The 24,609-nt window shown below is 42.6% G+C and overlaps 1 protein-coding gene across 1 annotated transcript in view; it reads right to left on the reverse strand.

Annotated features, from left to right (window-relative positions):
• LOC306927014 (myosin heavy chain, fast skeletal muscle-like) overlaps nucleotides 1-17,353 on the reverse strand; it is a gene marked incomplete at its 5' end in the record, with an annotated part of 53,023 nt that extends 35,670 nt beyond the window's left edge. Inside the window, 32 exons of the mRNA XM_079506587.1 lie at nucleotides 1,524-1,757; nucleotides 1,904-2,028; nucleotides 2,158-2,323; nucleotides 2,604-2,787; nucleotides 3,418-3,614; nucleotides 3,708-3,826; nucleotides 3,989-4,115; nucleotides 4,244-4,633; nucleotides 4,717-4,807; nucleotides 4,911-5,056; nucleotides 5,149-5,325; nucleotides 5,460-5,702; nucleotides 7,557-7,812; nucleotides 8,470-8,606; nucleotides 8,704-8,827; nucleotides 8,947-9,064; nucleotides 9,155-9,242; nucleotides 9,519-9,583; nucleotides 11,898-12,201; nucleotides 12,501-12,671; nucleotides 12,773-12,922; nucleotides 13,407-13,525; nucleotides 13,852-13,990; nucleotides 14,453-14,556; nucleotides 15,385-15,483; nucleotides 15,628-15,691; nucleotides 15,785-15,877; nucleotides 16,007-16,115; nucleotides 16,202-16,229; nucleotides 16,333-16,489; nucleotides 16,900-17,043; nucleotides 17,147-17,353. Of these exons, the coding sequence (XP_079362713.1) occupies nucleotides 1,524-1,757; nucleotides 1,904-2,028; nucleotides 2,158-2,323; nucleotides 2,604-2,787; nucleotides 3,418-3,614; nucleotides 3,708-3,826; nucleotides 3,989-4,115; nucleotides 4,244-4,633; nucleotides 4,717-4,807; nucleotides 4,911-5,056; nucleotides 5,149-5,325; nucleotides 5,460-5,702; nucleotides 7,557-7,812; nucleotides 8,470-8,606; nucleotides 8,704-8,827; nucleotides 8,947-9,064; nucleotides 9,155-9,242; nucleotides 9,519-9,583; nucleotides 11,898-12,201; nucleotides 12,501-12,671; nucleotides 12,773-12,922; nucleotides 13,407-13,525; nucleotides 13,852-13,990; nucleotides 14,453-14,556; nucleotides 15,385-15,483; nucleotides 15,628-15,691; nucleotides 15,785-15,877; nucleotides 16,007-16,115; nucleotides 16,202-16,229; nucleotides 16,333-16,489; nucleotides 16,900-17,043; nucleotides 17,147-17,353 (4,875 nt within the window). The remainder of the gene's footprint in view (nucleotides 1-1,523; nucleotides 1,758-1,903; nucleotides 2,029-2,157; nucleotides 2,324-2,603; nucleotides 2,788-3,417; nucleotides 3,615-3,707; nucleotides 3,827-3,988; nucleotides 4,116-4,243; nucleotides 4,634-4,716; nucleotides 4,808-4,910; nucleotides 5,057-5,148; nucleotides 5,326-5,459; nucleotides 5,703-7,556; nucleotides 7,813-8,469; nucleotides 8,607-8,703; nucleotides 8,828-8,946; nucleotides 9,065-9,154; nucleotides 9,243-9,518; nucleotides 9,584-11,897; nucleotides 12,202-12,500; nucleotides 12,672-12,772; nucleotides 12,923-13,406; nucleotides 13,526-13,851; nucleotides 13,991-14,452; nucleotides 14,557-15,384; nucleotides 15,484-15,627; nucleotides 15,692-15,784; nucleotides 15,878-16,006; nucleotides 16,116-16,201; nucleotides 16,230-16,332; nucleotides 16,490-16,899; nucleotides 17,044-17,146) is intronic.
• Between the last annotated feature and the right edge of the window lie 7,256 nt (nucleotides 17,354-24,609).

A 24,609-nucleotide genomic window follows, 5' to 3' on the forward strand; every position in this document is an offset into this window, starting at 1 on the left:
TTATTTTTTTCCCCTATGATTGTCATGGCTGTTTGAACAAGACATGCATGCAATGCCATAAGGATGTCTAATTGTCCTGGTATAATGGGGCCTCTCTCTGGAATGGAACTTACATCAGTGATGGCCTTCTTTGCTTTCTCCTCAGCATTCCTTGCTTCTTGAACACTGTCGTCCACTTCACCTTGAACCTGGACCAGGTCAGTTTCAAGCTTCTTCTTGGTGTTCAAAAGGCTTGTGTTCTAAAAAAAAAAAAAAAAGAAGATTTGGATTAGCAATACAAGCATACATGGACTTGTATGGTAAATAATGTTGACATTTTTTTTCCAGTGGTGAAACCACTCCTATAGACAGCGGTGTGTCCCTGTGTCTGTCCGAGCACGGAAATAGTGTTTGTCACTGTGTCACTGTTGCGCAGCCTAACACCCGCACACACTATTAACTGTATACATATATAATGATTTTGGGTGTGACAGTACAGTGACAGTACAGTAGAGGGACCCGCACATGGTAACTCTGTCAGTTTTCAACCATTTCGGATGCGGGGTGGCTCGCCGGAACCGGGCCGGTAACCTGGGCACGTTCATGTGGGTCTGGAAATTCCCGGGGACCCCCACACGGAGTTGCACCACTCACTTCACATGGGTGTGATTTATTTGTCTTCCAATTGACTTACCTGGGAGTGCAACAGTCCAGCGCGCTCACTGGCGTCCACCAGTTCTTGCTCAGCCACTTTGCGGCTTCTCTCCGTCTGTTCCAGAGCCACTCTCAGCTCATCGATCTCAGCGACCATGAGGCCGTTCCTACGCTCAATCATGGCGGCTTGTTCCTTCACATCGTCCTGGCCTCTGAGAGCATCGTCAAGGTGCAGTTGGGCATCCTAAAAAAAAAAGATCGCATATGAAGGTGGACATGTTAAGAGAAACGTCAGAATGTTGTTCGGATCATAGACCGTCAAAATGAAGGGACAGTGTCACTGTCACGCCCATAGACTCTACAGCCAGTAAATGTAAATGAAGCCCATTTTGCGGTGATTTTATATTTATATATCCGGTCCAGAAATGCAACCGGAAATGAATACTATTGGCTGGAACCGCAGCGACGGCAGGTCTTCACTCGGTAGAACCAGTATAGCCTAAAAATAGCCTTACTTTATCATTCATTTTAAAATGTGATCAGAATAACTAAACGCATATCATGATCATGATTTAAAAAAAGACTTCAATGTAGCGATTGAAAACAAAGTGTTTATGAAAAGGTTTACTAAGGTAATAAAATCCCAAAGTTCGTCTTGCAAACAGTAGAAGACATCTACTGGGCCATGAATAAGAACAGCAGCTACAACAAGAAACCAGAAGTGGCTTCATTTCCAGGCAGCGAACAGAGCTAGCCCCTTGGTTCAGATGTTCAGAGCAGTTCCGTTGATTGTGTCTAACTAATATGTTTTGCACCTTAAGCTGTCCCTGAATGTTCCTCAGCTGCTTCTGGGCCTCAGCAGCCTGGCGGTTGGCGTGGCTCAGCTGAACCTCCATCTCGTTCAGGTCTCCCTCCATCTTCTTCTTGACCCTCAGGGCATCGTTTCTGCTCCTGACCTCAGCGTCCAGAGTGCCCTGCATGGAGTCGGTCACCCTCTGGCTGTTCCTCTTGATCTGCTCCATCTCTTCGTCCTTCTCTGCAAGCTTCCTGTCAACCTCACCCTTGATCTGGTTGAGCTCCAGCTGGACACGAAGAATCTTAGACTCCTCGTGCTCCAGAGTACCCTGAAATTAAATACAGGATCAAAAGGTTGTAGGACCTTTTATTGTAACGTCGATCATATACTGCTACGCTGTTTGAATATTAATCGTATTGAAAGAAATCTAACATATGGACAATTGCGTTGTTCATCTAGGACCAAAAGTGTTACCTCGGCTTCCTCCAGGGCTGTCTGGATCTCTGTCTTCTCTGTCTCCACTTGCTTCTTGGACTTCTCCAGCTCATGGATGCTCTTTCCAGTCTCACCGATCTGTTCGGTGAGGTCTGAGATCTCCTCTGCAAAATTATGAATGAACTTTCAGCGACTATTTTGTATTTGATTTAAAGTTGTAGCCTGAACCATATTGATCTTTATTTTAGTTATTATTTAACTGTTATTTAAATAATGATGTAGAGGAAACTTACGTTGCAGGTTCTTGTTCTCACGCTTCATGGTCTCCAGTTGGTCCAGGGACTCCTCGTAGGAGTTCTTCATCTTAAACAACTCGGTGCCGAGAGAACGAGCCTCTTTTTGAGCTCCTTCCAACTCCGCATTGCCCTCTTCATGTTTCTGCTTCCATTCTGCCAAGACCTGAACAGCAGCCGTGATGAAATGTGTAATTTACCTCCACTTTCAGGAGGAAACAATTAAAATAATTCATGTCAAAGCAATTCACGTTGCTTAGACAACAGTCCGACAGGCATCAGTCCGACAACACCGCCGGTCCCGACATGTGCTGCCAGTTAATTACAACTAACCCGTGGCTTACTGTGAGGTTAGGGTTAGGTTTGGGTTTTGGGTAGATTGTCGGACTCATGACTGTAGGACTGTTAGTACGTCGGACCAAACACATGCACCCATGTCAAAGCACCTTATCGAAGTTCCTCTGTTTCTTGTCGAGGTTGGCGGCTAAACCGTTGGCCCTCTCCACGTCAATCATGAGGTCTTCCACTTCACCCTGGAGTCTCTGCTTGGTCTTCTCCAGAGAGGCACACTTGGAATTCACAGCCTCGATTTGCTCCTCAGCCTCCTGAAGACGCTGGGCGAGCTTCTTCCTGTTGATCAGTGTTGAAACAAATCAAAGCATTGTGAGCAATATTTTGTATAGTAAGCAGTGTACAATGTTGTATATTGTCTAATGTGGTTTTGTATAATACTTTTTAGGATTTAAACACAATGACATATGAGTTTTCTGGGTCCGTGTTTTGTCTTTAAATGATACTGTATCATCATCATCACAAGATTCTTTTTTGGTTGTTTTTTTAACCAAATGTTTGCATAAAATGCTGTGCTGAGCCTGAAGAAGGCCAGTAGTGACCGAAACGTTGCCTACTTAATAACTGTATCCTCTTGTACCGAGCAGATCAACAGTGTGCGGGCGTATTGTTTTCTATTTTATTATAGACTAGCCCTTACCCGTTGTGAGATATTGCCCCCCCCCCCCCTTGTGGCCATGGGGGGTAGTGTGCCCTGGGTGCGTTTTCGCATTTTTAATTCACTAATAAATTCATTATTAATTTATAATTTGTTAAATTGGAAAAAGGGCTTCGTTAACACCTCCATATTATGATGGTCAATGCCTGTGTGAAAAGTGGGAGCGATTGGTGCAGGCGGTGAGGAGATACGGCGGTGTTTCTGACAGACATTCAGACAGACATTGACTAAAAAAAACACTGATGACTTACTTAGCTTCCTCCAGCTCCTCTGTGCGTTGGACAGCATCAGTCTCATACTTGCTCCTCCACTGACACACCTCAGCGTTGGCCTTGGACATTCCACGCTGCAGCTCCGCCTTGGCCTCTTGCTCCTCTTCAAACTGCTCCCTCAGGAGGTCACAGTCATGGCGAGCTGACTGCACAGCGTGGGCGAGGGCATTCTTTGCCTGGCAAAAGAAAAACGGCAAACTAATGTCAGATGGATGAAATTACAAAAAGATGGAATTAGTTCTGTTCGTAAAAAAGGCTGTTCCTTATACCTTAACCTCCTCTTCAACGAGTCTCTTCAACTCCTCGATCTGCTGGGTGAAGGCCTGCTTGCCTCTGGTGAGCTGAGAGACCAGAGCTTCTTTCTCCTCAAGTTGACGAGCAAACTCACCTAGTTAGACATTTGAGTATTAGTTTCAAACATGTAAATCATCTCTGATCAATACATACAACTCCTGGGATAGCCGCTGATAGTATCTCTAATTATGGAATTTGCTCAAGTGCCATCGACAAACCATGTAGGCTAGTAGACCTTACAATGATGAACATTTACCATTTTCAGTCAACAGTCTTGCTCTCTGAGCTCCAATATCATTGATCTGGCGAACATTCTCATCACTCTTGGACTTGATTTCACTGAGTTGGTCCTCAAGGGTGCGGCACATCTTCTCAAGATTTCCCTGTTGATTATCATTGGACACATTCAATCACTGAAGTAACCTACAATGTATTCCTTCGTTCCCCCCCCCCCCCTGATTGGTTCATTGAACGTATTTTGTCATGAATTACACACAAGCATCTATTCTACCTTTGCCTTAGCAACAGCTTCCATGTTGCTGGACAGGTCATCGATCTCCATCTTGTATTCACTCTTCTCCTTCTCCAGTTTCTGCTTGACACGCTGGAGGTTGTCGATCTGCTCGCCCAGCTCTGCGACACTGTCCGCCTGCTTCTTACGGAGAGCAGAGGCGGTGGCCTCGTGCTGCAGGGTGGACTCTTCCAGGTCACGACGCAGCTTCTGGAACTCAGCCTCGCGCTTCTTGTTCATCTCGATCTGAGCGGCAGTGGCTCCTCCAGCCTCCTCAAGCCTCTCACTGATCTCTTCAAGTTCCCTGGAGAGATCAGCTCTCTGCTTCTCAACCTTGGCCCGAGCTGCACGCTCTGCCTCGATCTCCTCCTCCAGTTCTTCAATACGAGCCTTTCAAATGAATGGGCATATTAAAATCCTAATTTTTCACTTACTTATCATCAATGATTTTAAATAAGCTGGGAAAAAAATACCTGGAGTTCTTTGATCTTCTTCTGCAGCTGAGCTCCCATAGATTGCTCATCCTCAATCTTACTCAGAAGCTGGGATACTTCAAAGTCCTTCCTGTGGTATACATACAGTACATCATATGTTAGTGGTAGTTTTTCTCCATGGCATTTCATATTATTATTATTATTGTTGTTGTTGTTATTGTGGTCCACATTACTTCTTTATCTTCTCATCAGACTGCTGCTTGTCATTCTCCAGATCCATGATGGCTTCCTGGGCCAGTTTCAGATCACCCTCCAGCTTTCTCTTGGTTCTCTCGAGGTCCATGCGGAGCTTCTTCTCTTGCTCCAGAGAACCCTCCAACTGCACAACAATATAGTTTTCATATTATTCAGTAGGAAAATAACCATACCGTATTCAAGTTTCAAAACATCCAATTGACTTGATGAACTCACGTCGTCAACTTGCTGTTCCAGCTTGGTCTTGGCCTTGGTCAGAGTGTTGACTTTGTCTTCCTCTGCCTGCAGGTCATCCAGGGTCTGCTGATGGGCCTCTTGGAGCGCCTTCTTCTCCTTGGTCAGCTTAGCAAGACCTTCATCTTGAGAGGCCATCTCCTCAGTCAGGTTCTTCACCTAAATAAGCAGAATGAATGGATCAATATTGTTCTAGAACTTGATAAGGCCGCTACGCTAGAAGAGTGTATAATCGTGAATGGATCATTATGGTTCAATAACTTGATAAGACTGAACAGTGTGTGATCATGAACCTTGTTTTCAGTGGCGTGTTTCTCCTTCTCCACTTTGGCCAAGGTGAGCTCCAGGTCGTCGATGTCCTTCTTGAGCTCAGAGCATTCGTCCTCCAGCTTCCTCTTCTTGGCAGTAAGCTCTGCGTTCATCTCCTCCTCGTCCTCCAGTCTCTCGGTCGTCTCTTTGAGCTTCGCCTCCAACTGGATCTTACTTTTAATGAGACCCTCACATCTCTCCTCAGCATCATTCAGAGCCTCGTCTCCCTGGTTGTCAATGAAAGAGATAAGTGAGGGAAAGTCTCAGCATTTGTTCTGGGTGAGATTTCGCTCCTATGCCACTTGAATGTGGAACGCCCTACTAACGGCCATTAAGAAATGTGAATCCCTAGACCCTAGTCTAGCACTTACGGGCGGCTGCAATTCGAAACTGGCGCCTGTAAAAAAGTTAATGTTCCCCCCTTTTTTTGTTTACATTCTTTAACTGTATATATGAGTATTTCCTTTTGTATATTTTTTAGAGCTGGGACTCGATTAAAATTTTTAATCTAATTAATTAGAAGCTTTGTGATTAATTAATCTCGATTAATCGCATTTTAATCGCATATCAATATTCAACCCGAGAACAGTGATAAACCTTTTTTTTCAAATGTTTTTTGGTATCCCAGTGAATCAATGAATAGTGACTACAGGATACCACTCATTTTCAACATTTTACTGTCATTAATATACCTTAGAGCTGTTGTGTGGAAATAATAAAAAAGTCACCCCATTCTGTGTTACCTAGAACTGGAGGTCTGAAAAAAATCTGTAACAGTAACAAGTAGATCTCAGTGACATCACAAAGCTGTACTTCATAGTGTTACTGTTTTTTGTCAGACCTCCAGTTCTAGGCAAAATGGGGTGACTTTTTATTATTTCCAGTTTTCCACACAACTCCATAGAAAAATGTTGAAAATGAGGGGTATTCCCCTTTAAGCAATACAACTTTGTTTTCTCCAACAGATAAACAAGTGCAGCAAGTGCCTATATAAAGTGACTATGAATACTCAAATGTGCTTTACATGGTGGGGCATGAGGAAAAAAAATAAAAACAACTTTATTAGGGGGTAAACACTTAGACAAAGGAACAAAATAAAAAAACGGTGGAATGAACTAGCTGGGGAGTGCATTTCACATGGGGTTGGGGCAGACCATTGTCTGACCACGGACTTTCACACTTGCTGCTTCAGTATGTTTCGCATCGAGGACAGCTTGACAGCTTCGTGCTGTGGTGAAATCTCCGTGAGCCTCTGCAAGGCGTGCAAGCCTCTACTCTGCGAGACATGCTAAGCTGAAGCAGCTAGCATGGAAGCTAGCTCTGATCCATAGCTCTGGCTATGGACCAGAGCTAGCATGAAGCATGGAAGCTAACATTGGTCATATGGCTTATGGATCCGATTCCTTTCCCTCTGACATTGCACACAACCATGCTGCTATCCACGCGTCCATCCGATAGCTTTTAAATCTAAATGTCCCATCCACGGAGCAAACGTTTGGGTGTTATAAGTTGTTGTCTGACGGAGCTGTAGTGTACTGTGCCACTGGACTGCTGCTGCTGCTCCTCCCCCTGCCGTGCAAGGAGTGCAGCAGCCTAATGAGCCTAGAAATGCACCCAGTGAGAAACGTTCCGCCGTGAAAAAAAAGGTGCGATTAAATGCGTTAATTTTTTTAACGCGTTAATTTTTCTGTAGTTAATTAATCTCAATTAACGCGTTAAAGTCCCGGCCCTAATATTTTTGTATATTTCCTAGTGTATATTTCAAGAATTAAAATGGAGGACTCTGATGTAAACAAGTCTTGTTTGTACCCATTCTACAAACAGCGAATACAAATTTATTTTTTTAAAGGCAGGCTCTATCATTGTAAGAGCCTGGACGGTACATAGGTGAGGACAAGGAAGAAGCTGGAGGCTATCAACCTCCAGCAGTGGCATATGCAGCAGTTTCACCAACAGCCGTTGGACCCACCAGGCATTCTCTGCCATGGTCTACATCTACATTAGATACAATATATAAGGTTGGATGATAAACAATATGAAATATTATTAGCAACATTTCCTGTACAAGTGTAGCTACTTACTGATGACGCTGCCAGTGAAAGGGTATTCTTCTCCTGCGTTAGACCAACCAACTTCTCTTCCAGGCTCTTCTTCGCGCCCAGGGCACTAGCAAGGTCTGTCGTCATCTTTTCGTAGTTCTCCTTCATCGCTGCGAGCTCCTTCTCAGTCTCAGCGCTCTGCAGAAGAGGCTTGATCTTGTAGTAGACCTTCATCCATGGCCAGTGTTTCACAGCGACGAACGAGCGGAGGTTGAACTGGATGGTGAAAACGGCATCTCTGTGGAAAACAGTTTAATTGGATCATGATCGAGGGTTTCCACGTAATACGACTGCAGGCTCTGACTATAGTTACTATTATTGTGTCATAGTTACTTGCGCAAGCAGAGCGTGCAAGTACTGCGATACATGTATGTATGTATGTATGTATGTATGTATGTATGTATGTATGTATGTATGTATGTATGTATGTATGTATGTATGGCAGGGTATGTATGTTGGTGTCCTCCGACAGCAATTCTTGGTGACGTAACTACGGTATGTTTCAAGGTTGGTCAATAACGGGTCTAAAGGATTTAGAATAGCAGAGAGCTCTAGGACTGAGAGCAGCAGTCATACCCAGACATGGCCTACTTGTGTGCAAGGCGCAAGTTGGCATCTCGAGAGTGTGCATTTCTAGTTGTTACTATTGTTGTCGTTATTATTGCTGTTGGTATTATCTTTGTTGCCCTGTGTCGTGGCAAGGTAAATGCAGATGGGACTAATTGACCCCGATGTGCAGGTTGGTGCCTTGCATGGTTACCTCCACCATCAGTCTATGTGAAGTGCTTTGGATAAAAGCGCTATATAAATATTTGACACTTTACATTTATTGTATTGAACAACAATGACAAAGTTTACTTATACAAATTGTACTCAATATTGAATCGATGCTTACCTTACCGCCGTCATCTTGACAAACTCCTTCCTCATGAGGTAAGCTCGTCCGAGAGCCTGAGTCATTGTGACCAGAGTGAACAGCTTCTCATCTCGCAACTCCTCCAGGGTACCCAGCAGACCAGCTTTGAAGAACACCTGAACACAATGTTACAAAACACTGTCACTAAACAACAGTCAAATCAACTTTTAGTCCACTCTGGATAATGTTAAACCAGCTTCACAGTGTGTTCACCTTGGTGTGTCCAAACTTGTACTCATCATGAGGTACGTCAATGGACCCAAGCAGCTTCTCTGAAGCTTTCTTGTTGTCCATGAAGGCGCCTTCGGGACATGCGCTGGCGTTCAGTACTTTGTACCTGTTTTTATAAAGGTTCATGGTCATTTTGCGCTGGCATTCTGTACTTTTGTAAAAGTGGGTCATTTTGCATTGACTAGGTTTGGAAATAAAAGCTGCTGGGGGAAAAGGAATGAATACCTCTGTTTGAAGTCAGCGTATGGGATTCTGCTGGGGAAGCCCTTTCTACAGATCCTGATGCCCTCCAGCACACCGTTACACCTCAGCTGGTGGATGACCAGGAAGTTCTCCATCAGGCCTGTACAGATGTTGCTTCATTATTAGAAGAACAAACTCTGGCCAAAGTTGCATTAAATGATAGTTTATCATTTTTATTTTCAGTGTTTACCTGGACACTTCTTCTCGTTGGGAATCAGGCAACGCACAAAGTGAGGATGAGTTGCCCTCAGGTTGGTCATCAGCATCCCCAAGTTTGCCTATTGAGACATAAAACAGACAATTAGGTTTATTACTAGTAAAAAGTCATACAATATTGTACTTTTTCCTCCTCTACAATTATTTTAACTATACTTTGCAGATTTAAAACATACGTTAACCACTTAAGCCCTATTTTAAACTTCAGCCACAATAGAAATGGTTTAATTCCAAGATGAAAAGATGTGCCTATTTCTTAAATGGATATAATGTTGATAATAATAATGCTTCACTCTTACAGGAATATAATGTTGATTATATTGAATACAAAATCTTACCCTGAATGCACTAGACACAGTCTGCATGGAACCACCCTTCTTCTTGCCTCCCTTCTTTGTATTATCTGTTTATATTTGTTAGAATCGTGAGTTATTATCATTAGTCATATACAGAATGCAAATGCCTCCCTTCATGCCAGATTCTGAGTGTTCATAGTATTAACTCGACCCCCGCCAGCAGGGGGTGCCGATAGTTCAGCAACCACCGTTCACCACCATTCTATTTGGCTGCAGAAGAAGACGACCTCCTCCTCTACCGACAACAGCAATGGTGAAGAAGGTGGCCGCGCTGATCGGATTATTCACTCGCTAAGTCTTTAGACGCATATATTTTAGATGTCATGGGGAAGAGCTATTGAGCCACTAAACACAGTCGCGTTATTTATCCAGCGTGATTTTAAATGGAATACGTTGGAAATGGAAGGCGTTGTTGGCGGTGCGGGATCTCATTAAAAAGGCATTAAAGAAGTCCTTAGCCAAGGATGAGTTAATATAACAATACACCCAGGCTCAGGTTGGGGGATAGAACACATACACATATTATTATCCTATATTAAAATTATATTTCTAAAACGGTTAGTCCCAATACTTGAATGTGATTGGCTGGTTTCCGTTGGAAATCTCACGATAATCCACACCTTTAATCACTTTATATCATTCCCAGCTGATCCCACAGCACTTGATTGCCTTATAATGGCTCATAACAAACATTATTTCTGAACAATTGAGACCTTTGTCATATAATCGGTTCAGGAATAGGCTATAAACTAAGACACATCACAGGTTGTTTTCTAATCACTTGCTTTTCGATGTGCACAGAGTGCACAGTAGCCTATAGACCAATTATCTGTTTACAAACATTGGGACTGGGCGCACGGGTGACTGTTTAATTGAATCAATTCCCAACAGATCTCAAAACCTGTTGTTTTGGGGAGCGCTGGTTTCAGTCCATTCAACCTCCTCTTGTGAGTTGGCTAGTGAGGTGCTCCCTAGGAGACATGTATACTTCAAAGCGCAACAGTGTTGCGCACAGAGAACAGCTGATATACAAGCTCACATCGCATCGCAGATGCGACTGTTGTGAGCGTAGAGGTCTGCGTGCGCGACACCATCACGGGACGAAGCATACATTACACTTGATGGGCTGCAGGTGCGCGTGCAGCCGTGGACAACCAGGCTCTGCTGCCGTGTTCATGAGCGCACCTCCCGTTCTTATGACAGCGACTGGAGGTGTGGTTTTGAGGACAACTGTTTTGAATTGCTATTATTGTTCAAACACAACAGAAACCAAGGACTATATATTTCAAGGGCGAGAGATCACAATAAAAATCCTAATCATTCTTCCTCCAGTACACTGGGGGAAAAACAGCATCTGAAAGTTTGATGGGGCATTTTTTACACGAGTGCAGTTAGAACTTTTCCATTGCATCTTATGAGAGGTGGTGTTCTTCTGCTGCCTTTATGCGCGCGCATGATGTTTCTTATCAGTGTGACGTCGTCTCTTAAGGCGTCTATAGCCTATAATTCTATCTGAGGATCTAAACAGCAGCAGGTATCGTTTCTGGCTCGGAGGTATCGCGAGATTTGGCTGCCAAACAGGAAACGGTGGGAAGTCTCACGATACTTGGTACGTTCAGAAAGGTACTTTGTGCTCTTTAGATACCATACCTCTATTTACACAGTGTACACATCGAAAAGCAACACAGAAGACAATAATGTGTTACATGTCTTCTGTTGCCACAACCTTTACAAAAGGTCTCAGTCATTCAGAAACAGTGTTTGTTCATGAGCTGGTCACTGAGCTGGTCACTGAGCTCTCATTGACTCCAGTGCATTCTAGTTTTGCTCCCATGAAAGTGTCATGGTGCAGCCCAGTCACGTGACCATTTCCTTTCCTTCTCAAAGCTTCCTTGCTAAAAACAAGGAAGTGTGGCGTGCTCTGGTGGGCGCAAAGCGTAGCTACTTTTGTGAATTGAATAGTTTTATGAGGTTAATATTACTATATGTTTGTAACCATTTTAGAAAAGCAATAAGCCATGCGAGGTCCCAGCTTACCGTGCATTTTATAATGGCTGACAGGGTCGGAGACCCTCTGCTACGCGTTGGGTGTCACTATGCATCTCAGCCATTATAAAATACCCGGTAACCTGAGACCTCTTGTGGCTTATTGCTTTAATTAAAATTGCCTAGAGGGTGGGCTGGTGGGTGTGTTGGACGTCACAAACGTAACAGGCTGCTCTGAACCGCACCGAACTTGACTTGTCACCAACACTGACACAGAGGTCTGCCATCAAAATAGCTGGCCGCTTGTTGCCACAGGCACACCATTGATCAGTTCCCAGCATCCCAGAACACATTGCATTATCTTAATAAACATACCTTCAGGCTCTGCTGGGGGATAGAACAAAGCCAGCAGTTTAACTGAAGACTTCTGGAACAGCTGCATGACAGAGTCGTTAAGAGGATCTTTGTTCTTGTCCAGCCAGCCTGTGATGCTGTAGTCCACCGTTCCAGCGTAGTGGACCAGGGAGAAGTGAGCCTCGCCCTTGCCTTTGCCAGGCTTGGGCTTCTCAAAGGCCTTGTTCTTTCCCAGATGCGCTAAAATCAGCGCCTCTGCGAAGGATTTGTCTGTAGCCTTCGGGAACATGCACTGCTCTTCAAGGATGGAGAAGATGCCCAAGGGCTGTGTAAAGGAGACAAAAAAGACACATCACCAAATACAATATTAACATCATGTCCATTAAACTAAGTAAGTATGTAAGGCCTTGCCGAGCAATGAGGTACATAGAGGTACAATGAGCCTATCTCTTGTAGCATGAGGCAGCTTTGATGTACACGCACACCCCCTGGACATGACGCTAGTATGTCACAGGGACTTACCACGATCCAAACCCTTGATGCTGAGTGCCAAGCAGGGAGGTCTTTGGTATGACCCGGCCGGGGATCTTAAAACTTAAACTAAAGCACAGAATAATTGTATACCTTCTCAATCAGCTCAATGCAGATAGCCAAGTCCATGCCGAAGTCAACGAGATCCCAGGGAATTCCCTCTTTCAAGTACTCTTCTTGTTCCAGAACAAACATGGTGTGGTTGAAAAACTGTTGCAGTTTCTCATTGGTGAAGTTGATGCACAGCTGCTCCAGGGTGTTGAACTGTGAGTGGAAATATCATTAGCCCAATCTCTTGTAATTGTGAAAATTACACAAAAATAATTAGGCCTAAATTCTCCCACTTAAAACAAGTCCATGCTTACATCAAAGATCTCAAAACCGGCGATGTCCAGCACACCAATGTAGAAGTTTCTCTGCTGCTTGGTGTCCAGCATCTCGTTGATCCTGATGACCATCCAGAAGAACTCCTTCTCATAGAGGGACTTGGCCAGGGCACTGACTGAGTTCGATACCTAAGGAAATAGGAACATTATGAGTATGAGTGTGAATTACGCAATTTACAATTTAGACATTTATCGGATTATCTTAATCCAGAGTGATTTACAGTAAATAATAAGGAAATCATGAGGTAGTACAAAATGCATAGAAATAGTAATCGAGGAGCATAGGTAAACCAAGAATCATCAGTCTGTAAGTAGTATAATCTAAAAATAAATCTATAATCTGTACATTGAAACTATACACACTATAGGGTGCCAGGTCAAATAAACCTTATATCGTTCTACATAACACGCTATCTAAATTGCATTTTAGCATTTTTATAAAACAGCAAGGTTGTCAGGGCAAGTGCTACGGCAAGTGATATGGGCTAATAGTGGAGTCTGAAGATGATTTAAGACAGTGTGGACACAACTAAAAGATATTCTAATGGCATGGTGTGTTATATAAATGTGTGTATGAAATCAGAACATGGAAATCATGCAACGTTATACTCACCTGTGGCACAGTTTGTCCTTTCGTGACATACTCATTTCCCACTTTCACTCTGGGGTAGCAGTATGCCTTAAGCATCTCTGCTGAGTTTATGCCCAACAGGTAGGCAATCTTGTCAGCCTCTGAAATGTTCATACAATTTTAAATTTACATTTTAGGCATTAATCCAGAGAGCGATACAGTAAGCATGAGGTACTTCATCAAATGCATTAACCAAATAATCATCAGTCTAAAGTAAACAGTATAATATAAAATCATAATAATAATAATAATAATAATATAAATATATATATCGTGATTTTAAATAGAGACGCGAGGAATTCACTGGGAACTGAATTCCCCATTTTATTTATATACTATTCTATATTGTATAACAATGACCAAAAGCTACTACTTCTACTAGTACTACTACTAATAATAATACTAATATAAATCAAGACTAGCTCACCCTCTGTGCCGTCTGGTTCGGCCTGTTCCTCACGCTGCTTCTGTTTGAACTTCATGACTCCGTGGTGCATCACTGCACCGGTAATCTTGTAGATCAGCTGTTTCTCCTCACCGTTGAAGCCCAGGATGTCGATAGCTTCCTGATGTCAATAAGCAGAGAAGATGCGTTCAAAAGACTGAGATTATTTAAGCATTAGATTAACAAACATCCTTTAAAACTGTGTACAACTCAAATGTAAACAAAGCAACATACAGTGGATGCAGGGTATCTATCTGCACATTTCTAAAGTGGCAATTTAAGGACTTTTAACAGTCAACAAATACTATACTATAACACTTGTCAAGCATTGGCCAAATTGACAAATATTACCTAAGAAATAGGAAAAAACGTGTTAATACATGCAGATCGGCTATTTTCACAATATGTATCTGAGTCAAGTCTTACAATTCCAAGTGCTTTAACTCAGTTAAAGTAGATTTTGTTGGGGGTGGGGTCACAGCTTAAAAGCTTTGAGAAGCACTGCTTTAGAGAATTTTGCAGAGCAAATGACTGCAGTCCACAGTGAGAATTATAAAGTGTTTTTAAAATAATGTCCACTCACGTCAGTAGCGTCGAGCTCCGCCTTGTCGTCAATGCTGGCCACAGTGATCACACCCATGCTGATCAGTGGGAAGTCGTAGGGGTTGGAGGAGATCAGGCACATTTCTGAAAAGGGATTTAAAAAAGGGTGAACATGTGCTTTTCCGGGCGGCATGGAGTGGCTCAGGGGTAGAGTGGCTGGTAGAGCAGCCGGATCATCCGGATGGGAACTGCAAGGTTCCCAATTGGATCCCTGTGGGCTCCCCCAGAGTTATGTACTCCTTGAGCAAGACTCTGAACCCCTGATTGCTCTTGATGTGCAGGTTGGTGCTTTGGATGGTTTTCTCAGCCTTCGGTGTGTGAATGGGTGAATGTGAACTGAATGCACAATCTATGTAACTTTACATGTGTGGGGGCCAGGGAAGAGAGCAAAACAAAATAACTTTATTAGTTAAAAGGTAAAGAAGTACGAGAATATGAGTTAAAGGTAATAAAATAAACACTAAAAGTGACAGGTAGGTTTTCAGGGTGGTTTTGAAGGTAGGGATGGAGGGAGGGAGGGAGGGAGGGAGGGGGCATCTCTGATGCATTTGGGGAGTGCATTCCAGAGTGCAGGGCATGCATGCAGCCACAGAGAAGGTCTTGTTGCCCCAGGTTTGGAGCCTGATCTTTTTGGGGACCTCCAAGAGGTTGGCATCACTCGCCCTGAGGGCACGGGATGGGACACGAGGCTCAAGGAGGGCTGAGAGGTGTGTGTGTGTGTGTTAAGGCACTGCTTGTGCAGTGCCTTATAGGCGGTGAGGAGTATTTTGAGGTGAGTTCTTTGTTTGAGAGGCAGCCAGTGGAGGTCGTGAAGGACGGTTGTGATGTGATCTCTGGAGCGGGTGGTGGTGAGCAGGCGGGCGGCTGAGCTTTGAACAGATTTGAACTGCATAATCAGTAAAAACTACTTACCAATAATCTCAGGTTTGTGGTTGGTCATCATCTGGAAAAAGATGTGGTAACCTCTCTCTGCAGCAAGCTGGTACGTCACTCTGGACTTCTCCAGCAGATCTGTATGGGTTGTACATAACTCATAATAATACTAATAACAATGATACTACTACTGACTAATTACTACTACTACTAATAATAATAATAATAATAATCCTCAAATTAAGGCATATATAATTTTGAATCTGTGAACTTCATACTTACATGTCTCAATATCAGCACTGGCCAGTTTGCCCGATGTGCCAAAATGGATTCTGATGAATTTACCCTTTTGATATAGAGAAGCACAATTAGTTGCATCGCTCTACATTATGGAATTATTGCAGGTTTTCTCATGATATGTCATTATTTTTACACTTACAAAGCGAGAGGAGTTGTCATTCCTCACAGTCTTGGCATTACCATAGGACTCCAGCAAGGGATTGGCTGCAATAATCTGATCCTCCAGTGACCCCTAGAATGTTTTAGACATCGCCCAGTTTGGTCAGAATTGTTTTAAACTGAATTGCTATATTGCATATAAAAGCTTTTATGCTCAAAACATGTATTTGTTAAAGTTCAGAATATATCATATAGGCTCTACCTTGATTTTACCGCTATCCGCTGCCGATTTTTCTCCACCGGAACTAGCTGTTGCAAAGTACTGGATGACACGCTTGGTGTTCACAGTCTTTCCAGCACCGGATTCTCCACTGGTTAGAAGACAAATGCAATTAGTGAATGTGTGTACAAACATACAAGGGCCTTGTTTTAATGCCTAGAGATGATGCAAACTTACGTGATCAGGACAGACTGGTTCTCTTTATCTGTAAATTGTAAAGCACACTTTTGGTCATGGATATACAGCTGAAAACCACTATAGCCTAGTTTAATATTTTTTGACATTGTCCTGTCTAGTACTGTACGTACCCATCAGCATGAACTGATAGGCGTTGTCAGAGACAGAGTAGATGTGGGGTGGAGCCTCAATACGCTTCTTGCCCCTGTAGGCATTTACAACCTCCTGGTCGTACACTGGGAGCCACTTGTAGGGGTTCACAGTTGCACAGAACAAGCCGGAGTAGGTCTGAAGGCGAGAAGAGAGAGAACATTAACATCATGCAACATAGCACTGAGCACGCCACATCAGTAGTGTTTACAAGAATTACATTTTGGGCAGGCAAGATGTGTCGTCGTAGATATGGCACTGCGCCACATACTTGTGTAACCCAGGTCATGGAAACTGGTTACTAATGAAGAAATGGAGGAAGTCTACTTAACTTGATTTTCCCGTGTCATGCTGCCGACAAATAGCCGGGACAACGGATCACTAGAGCTGGGATTATTCAGTAACGAGTTGCAAACTTGTGGCAATGAGCAATAAGCGATTTTCTTTGGTTAAAATAAGTGTTAAAAAGCTCTAAATTGTGATAGTACTCCATTGCTATGGGGTGCTTGTTCAGTAACCGGAGTCTCCAGGTCACTCCACAACCTTACATAGATCATCCATGCTGCATAACGCTCTTTGAGGTTATACAGGACGGCGGCTTCACTGAGGTGGGTCATCATGGCCATGTCCTCCATCTTGTCATACTTGGGAGGGTTCATAGGGGTGACGTCTGCCTCAGGCACAGTTCTTTCCTAATAAAAAATAAAATCAAATACAATAAAAAAAAAACACTTCAGAATGTATTATGATTACAGTAGTACTGTGCCACTGTTTGACTGTAGAATACCAGCTCACCTCCTTCGTGTCGTTTATTTCCACGGTGACTTTGCCACCGTCCTTCTTGAGAATCTTACACTTGACGTACAGCTCTGCCTTGTCAGCCACATATGCTGCCGTTTTGGCATCAAAGGGCGCCGACTGAGCCTCCATTCTCTCCTTCTCTGACTTACGGAGATATATTGAGGCCGGGCCGTACTGCTCCATCTCTGCGTCCGTACTCATGGTGGCGGCTTTCTGTCGACGGACAAATAGATGGTGTTGATGCCTTTTTCTGACTTGAGATCGGAGCAGATAATAATTTCTATAGGACTACAGCATGTTGGTTGGACTATTATTGTTGTTATAGCTTATTGTAGGTTTAATAGAAACATTATGAACACTCACTTTTTCCTTCTACCAGTAGAAATGGAACCTCGTGTGCAACCCCTAAGTGTGAGGGGGGGAAAACACATACTTTTTAGGACATGAATGAATTGAATGACTTAATACAATTTTTAAACATGAATTAAATTGGATTATATTAATCCTGATGTTCATTCTTGTCAAACACCACTTTTTAAGAGAGACATTTTAAAATGTCTCTGAAAAGAGGAACATTTCAATATTATTTATATGCAAGGGAATAATGAAATTATACTTTCTCATTTCCCATTTGTGTTTTAGTTTGTTCTTAATTTCACCAAGTTATATTTCGACATTACAGCCATGTTTCTTTTCTTCCTTTTTTTATTTTCTTTTGTACTGAAGCAATGCTAGATTTTATTTTCTTACACTACAATTCCATTGTATGAATTAAGGTTACATTCAGAGGTGGGCAGACTAGCAAACTGTACTCAATTAGAAAAATAAACATTGTTGCTTTAAAATAATAATACGTATCTAAGTATAATATAGTAGATGTAAAAGTACTCACTACATTAATACATGTACGGTAGAATGCAACTTATTATTTAAATTATCCGAAATAAATAGAAATAAACAAACAAAAGCTAATTACAATCTGGCCTAAACCACATCACTATAATGAAATACAATTACACACCATCAATCATTTAATCTGTACAATATAACTTATTCATATAAATTATTCGGTCCACTCATTCTTGTGTGTGTGTGTGTGTGTGTGTGTGTGTGTGTGTGTGTGTGTGTGCATGCGTGCGTGCGTGCGTGCGTGCGGTGTGTTTCTAATTTAAACATAATGTTAAAATGCAATACACCTTTGACTTATGCTCAGCATACTTCATCATGCTATTATTATCTATTATGTTTATATTATGCTATTATTCTATTGTTTGAATAACATTACATCTGTATGTTTCTTTTCTCCAGTTTGGTCTTAACTTATTCCAACAACTCTACACTCTACACACTGCGTGCGTGTGCATGCGTGTAACCTTGGATCATGTCTGTAGCTATTTGGCACTATGTACAGAGTCATGTTATAAATGAATAGTTAACATGTCTAATAGATTTATGAACAGCATCACTAAAACATTTATGATGGACAGACGCAAGGCTCACTCACCGCCAAGTGGAACTCCAGACTCCTCTGCAAAGGGTTCCATGTCAACCATCACAGCATGCTTATATTGGGTGTTAATTGCAGGCTATGCAGAAAGTAAAAGTAGCAGAGTTGCCTTTCAAGGTCCTTCCATTCCTATTAGGTAGTGCTTCTTGTAAGTGACAGGCTGGTATGTATGGTGGGGTGCTGGGTTTCTTCATTTTGGCAAAGTCATTACATTTACTTCAAGTCTTGTCACACAATTGTCAGGGTGGTGGGGTGCCGGCTTTCTTTATTGGTAAAGCCATTAGTATACTTTACTGCATGTGTCTCGTCAGATACATAATTTGGAACGTGTCAATAGTGAGTAAGGTACAGTATACCAAAGTAACTATACTCAAATGCTGTACTTTAGTATACGTTTGAGGAAGTTATCATTTTACTTGAGTATTTCCATTGTATGCTACTTCATAATTCCACTGCATGCACTGCATTTCACGATGAAACATATTGAGACTATACACTACATTTGAAATTTGACAGCTTTAGTTTACGCTCTCTTGTGTTGATGTTTTGGTAGTCATGCGGTTCAGATGTTTATGAGGTGTGAAGTTGTAAACTGCTCCAACTGGATTTACAGGCATGTCTTCACTCTAGGGACACTGTAACTTAATCCTTTACCGGCCCATAATTGTATACTCATCACATTTCATTTCAGCATGAGTCTACTGGAAGCCCCCATAGGTCCCATGTTAGACCCAGAAATGTTGGTTAGTATAAACTTTTATGATTCAAATGTCATCTATAGGCTTAGCAGATGAGATTAAACTTGGTTGCTAAAAGTTGCACGTTGAGCAATTTGAGTAATTAGCATAATATGTGACCATACCATTCGATTCCAAGCATTAGTTTTGCACAAAAAACACTCCTTGGGCTAAAAACAGCCATAGCCGTCATCACAAATGTGATGAGGGCAGCACAATTGAGCTGACCTCATGGCCGTTTTGAGCCCAAAGAGTGTTTTTGTGCAAAACTAATGCTTGGAATGGATTCAGAATCATGAAAACCCCCTATGTCACATGATACTTAAAGACTGGTGAAATTTATAATTTAGTTTTTGCCTTATACAGGATGTTAATGGTATGGTCACTATTATGCTAATCCATTAGGCCTATAGAGGGTATGCGTATGCTTAAAGTGAATGGCACATGGAGTGGCAAAGCAACATGCAAAGTGAGTTTAACATTGTTTAATGTTGTTTAATGCAATCAGATAGGACTTTTCTGTTTGGATGCATGGGTTGTCAAGGCCAGAAAGTAGTTTTTTGCCACTCAGTAGGCATTCCTGCGTAACTTCCGGGTTTGATGATGATGTCACGCGCATACCCTCTATTGATAACATTTCGGTCCATTATTTATTCTTACATTTGAGCCACCATTTAGGTGGTCACCACTTAGAATATTTAATAATTTGTTGTCGTCGTCCACAATTCCATGCTGTACTGACATGGTAACATATAGGAGAAATAACAGTGATCAAAATAACAATTTAGCAGTTAATATAGGAGAAATAACAGGCAGTGATCAAAATAACAATTTATTAGTTAACAGTCTAAGTCCATAATGTATTCCGACCCCTCCCCGAAACCCCTCTGACTCAACCTGTGAGTCACACAAAAAGGTACCAGGTGTCATTCCTCCCAAGAGCGTACAAGCTTTAACAGAAGTAATAGAAACTTTTTAGCGTTGTCTGACAGTTGATTATTTGTTTTTTGTTGTTTTTTTAATAGAGCGGTCCTCTTGTCTCAAAATGTAAGAAACATCATAATTCATATTGTTATGCAATGATGTTTTTCAAATAAACTTGAACTTGAAAAAGCCTAGTTGTCCTGACCCCTTATCCATCATTTATACATTATGGATAATTAGTGTGGACTTAGACTGTTATTCGTCTCAAATGCTCAATTCTTCTACATTCTCTAATTATGTAGACGTCTTGTAAAATAAGTAATACAGATGTTTAACAATAATTTAACTTGAGAGCGTTACATGACACCAAATGGTTGAAAAACAAAGATTTTGGGGGTGCACCAGTCGGTAGTGCTGTCGCCTCACAGCTAGAAGGTCCTGGGTTTGATTCCCGCTGGGGGCGTGTTCTCTCCTCCGAGTCATCAGTGCCCATACCCGAGGCGGGGTTGGCGAAAGGGCCTTTCTGTGTGGAGTTTGCATGTTCTCCCCGTGTTCCCTAGGGTAGGTACCCTCACAAAAAACATGCAGTAATCCTGGTCTCTAAACTACCTCCCCCTGGCCAGCCGGGGTGCCCGATGGAGGGGAAAGGAACTGGCCGGAATAACGTGCTCCTTCTACGCGCTACGTCCGGCCGGGGAAACGCTCCCCTGTCAGGTGTAAAGAAGCAGCTTGGACTCATGCATAGAAGGAAGCATATGAGGTCAGCCTGCTCTGCTGCCCCCCCAGGTTGGCAGAGGAAGTGTAATTTCACCCAGTGTAATTGACACTGGGTGAAAAAATGGGTTGCAAAATCGTGGGATAAAAATGATAAGAAAACCAATGATTTAATAAAAGGACTACTTCACCACTTTTCAACCTATCTTCATATAATTGGTCCTCACTAATGTTCATGATAAAATGGCACAATTTTCTTCTACTCAGTCTGTGTCTCATAGGAGGGCTGTGGGCAGTTCACAAACCTGTCCACCAGTGACATCATCGATGGGGAATCCAAACTAATAGAAACTGCAGGCTTTCTATTTCTGAAAAGTTGCAATGCGAAAATGGAAGCCATCGTTCTCACGATAATACAAATCTAAACATTTTTGTAAAACAAGTAAGACGCGTAAACGCGGGAAGCGAACAAAGCTGTCGTGGCAGTCACACACACACACACCTCTGTATCGTTCCAATTTCAGTTGCCCTCTGGTGGCGGGCGGGCGGTGTTACAGCGTGACACACACACACAGACAAGACAGTTTTGGCCAGCTTCTAATAATCTAAACATTTTTGTAAAACAAAATCTTGTTTAAAAAAGATTTGCGTAATGATGAACGTAACTGCCCACAGCCCTCCTATGAGACACAGACTGAGTAGAAAACGATTATGCCATTTTATCATGATTATTAATATATTTATTTGCCCAACAGTCTCCTTGCTGACAGGATTATGTGCAGTGACAATTATCACCCTCCCCGCCCTGTGTGTGTGTGTGTGTGTGTGTGTGTGTGTGTGTGTGTGTGTGTGTGTGTGTGTGTGTGTGTGTGTGTGTGTGTGTGTGTGTGTGTGTGTGTGTGTGTGTGTGTTTGCGTGCGTGCGTGCGCGTGCGACTCACAGCCTGTCTCAGTGTCAGTGCAGTAGTTGTTATCCTCAAGGGTGAAGATGGGAGTCATGCAGGCAGCAGTCCTCCAGGGGGCAGCAGAGCTCAGGTCTTAACTCAGGGCTGCTGAGTCGTAGGAATCACTGGACTAGACATCTGCTTAAAGGGTGGGAAGCAGGGAAATTTACTTTTAAAAACAATGATGCATATCTTTAAAAAAAACCCTAAGGATGTCCAGTTAAAAAAACGATTTAGAAAAAATTTAATATTTAGGCACAGTTGCAGTTGCAGTACAAAGTAAGTCCAAAGTATAGTTAGCCAGTAGATGGCGCCATTTCACCATGTCGATGACGTCAGAAATACTATGTGAACACAGCTCCGCTTTCACAACGCGCCTTTGCTATGGACAATGTTCAGGTCAAGATTGATTGACATTTTTATTCACAGAATGGGTACAGTTGGAAGGTACAGGTCAATACAAAAGGTTAAAACCAGTAAAAGCACTAAGACTACATCAGGGTTCTCCATTTTCAATTCATCAGGAAACGATGACAGCTCAGTCATAAATATATTTTGGTTTAGAGGGTAGGCTGTAGTGTAAATCAATTAATATTCAGATCGACAGGAAAATCAACACTTTAATGAATGGTGGTTGGTTGCCATGGTTGGTCTCTGCATGGCTGGAAAATGTACAGGAAAAAAACAGGCAGAATAACTTATTTGTGCATGTAAGTAGGCTAATACAGCCTAACGATGCTTTGAGTTTGGTGCAACAAGAATATTTATGCTGTATGTTTAGACTACATGTATGAATTAATATGCTCGGAATTATCTAGACTACTATAAATGAATCCATCCATCCATACAAAAACACACATCTGCTGCTATTAGCCTCGAAAGTGACAGCGTTGTATCAAGCTTGTTTAGGCATACAGTATACATTGATGCGTAATGCTTTGCAAACGTTTTGTTTCTAGGCTATAATAGCTGCGGCTGTGTAGTAGAAGAAATAAAGCCTAAGGGGGAGGCACGATCAAATCACGTTTTTGTTTTTTCCCCCCCTTTTTTATTCCATGCAGCTCCGTATGACAGAATCACAGAACATATCACTCCATTCGCGACTCTATACACTGCATGAAAACTAAACAGTATGCACACAAAACAGAGCATGTCGTTTCACTTTCATTCTTGACCGACACCCTCTTCTGCCTCTTCCACAATGATCGATTCACTTTGGCCGCGCTGTAGCCCCATATGGGCCCTCTCCCTACGCTCATTCTGTAGCTCCGAGATGAGGTCACACCCTGGGCACCTCCCACCGCGGTTTAGAAATGGCGCATATTTCCACAAGGAACGCCTCTTACCCTTTTCTGCACAATGAATCCAAAAAGTGAAGGGCAAAAAAGCTTTTACACTAATTCAAACTTAGCATCGGCCAAGAAAAGCCTAGTTTAAACGGTTTCACAAGCTTTACAGCGGTTGTTTAGTCAGCCGCTTCCATGTTTATCAAGGAAGTCGTGCGTGTGCGCCTGCATGTTTGTCGAGTGAACTGAAGTCAGTTGGAAATCAAATTTTACTTTCGACCAGGGGAGTCATTAAATCCAAAGAAGAAGAAGAAGACCAGGGGAGGCGCCGGGGAGGCGCTAAAGCTTTTCAACTTCCTTGAGTTTTAATTAGTGTAAAAGCTTTTTTGCCCTTCACTTTTTGGATTCATTGTGCAGAAATGGGTAAGAAGCGTTCCTTGTGGAAATATGCGCCGTTTCTGAACCGCGGTGGGAGGTGCCCAGGGTGTGACCTCATCTCGGAGCTACATAATAAGCGTAGTGCTGAGGGAACATACTGGGGCTAGCCGTGCTGATGATCAGCGTTCGTTCAACACACAACCGGCCGCGGGGGTGACAGTAGCCCACTTCACACAATCCTCGCCGTTTGGATCATGATGTCACGTCAATAAAACAGTAACAGTCTGTGATAGCATTCTGTATTTTATTCTCCTTTTCGTCGAGCAGCAGACAGAAAACAAAAGTCACGTCATCATCACACATTGTGCCCTGCTGCCCGACCGCCGCGAATCAGGCTGTCACTGCAGTCTGCGTGCTGCACGGCGTAAAGTTTTTCTTTCGCTAACTCTCATTCCATTAAAAATGAAATTAAAAAACATAGGCTAATAGTCTACCTCTACCTGTCATGTCCACTATTTAATTAATCGAATGTAGTGTCACTGTTGTTCCAGCCACACACAAACAGGTGAGATACGGAGAAAAAAAACCCTCCATAAGTCATTTCACTAGTTACACCCAGAGAACAGCACTCATCGACGCAAGCTGATCCGCCGTGAGTCCGCTGGCTGGAACAGCCTGGTTGCGATGGACACGCCCCCAAGCCAGTACAAGCTCTGTTTCCGTATCGATACGAAAAAAATGGCCGGCGCATTATTTACAAAAAATCTCGAGTGTATAGCAGACATGTCATTGGTCATGGTAATCAAAAAAGTTATTTTTTTATTTCATTATGAAGACGCTAAAATAGTGCAATCCCAAGGGGCTTTTAACATGGGATCCAATGGGATGGTGGCCTAGAATAGTCATACTGTGCTGTGGAGGATAAATGTTTAACGCAAATGTGTATTGCATTGCTGGTACAACAAGTA

This window comes from Electrona antarctica (assembly GCF_951216825.1).
Source record: "Electrona antarctica genome assembly, chromosome: 7".
NCBI lineage: Eukaryota > Metazoa > Chordata > Actinopteri > Myctophiformes > Myctophidae > Electrona > Electrona antarctica.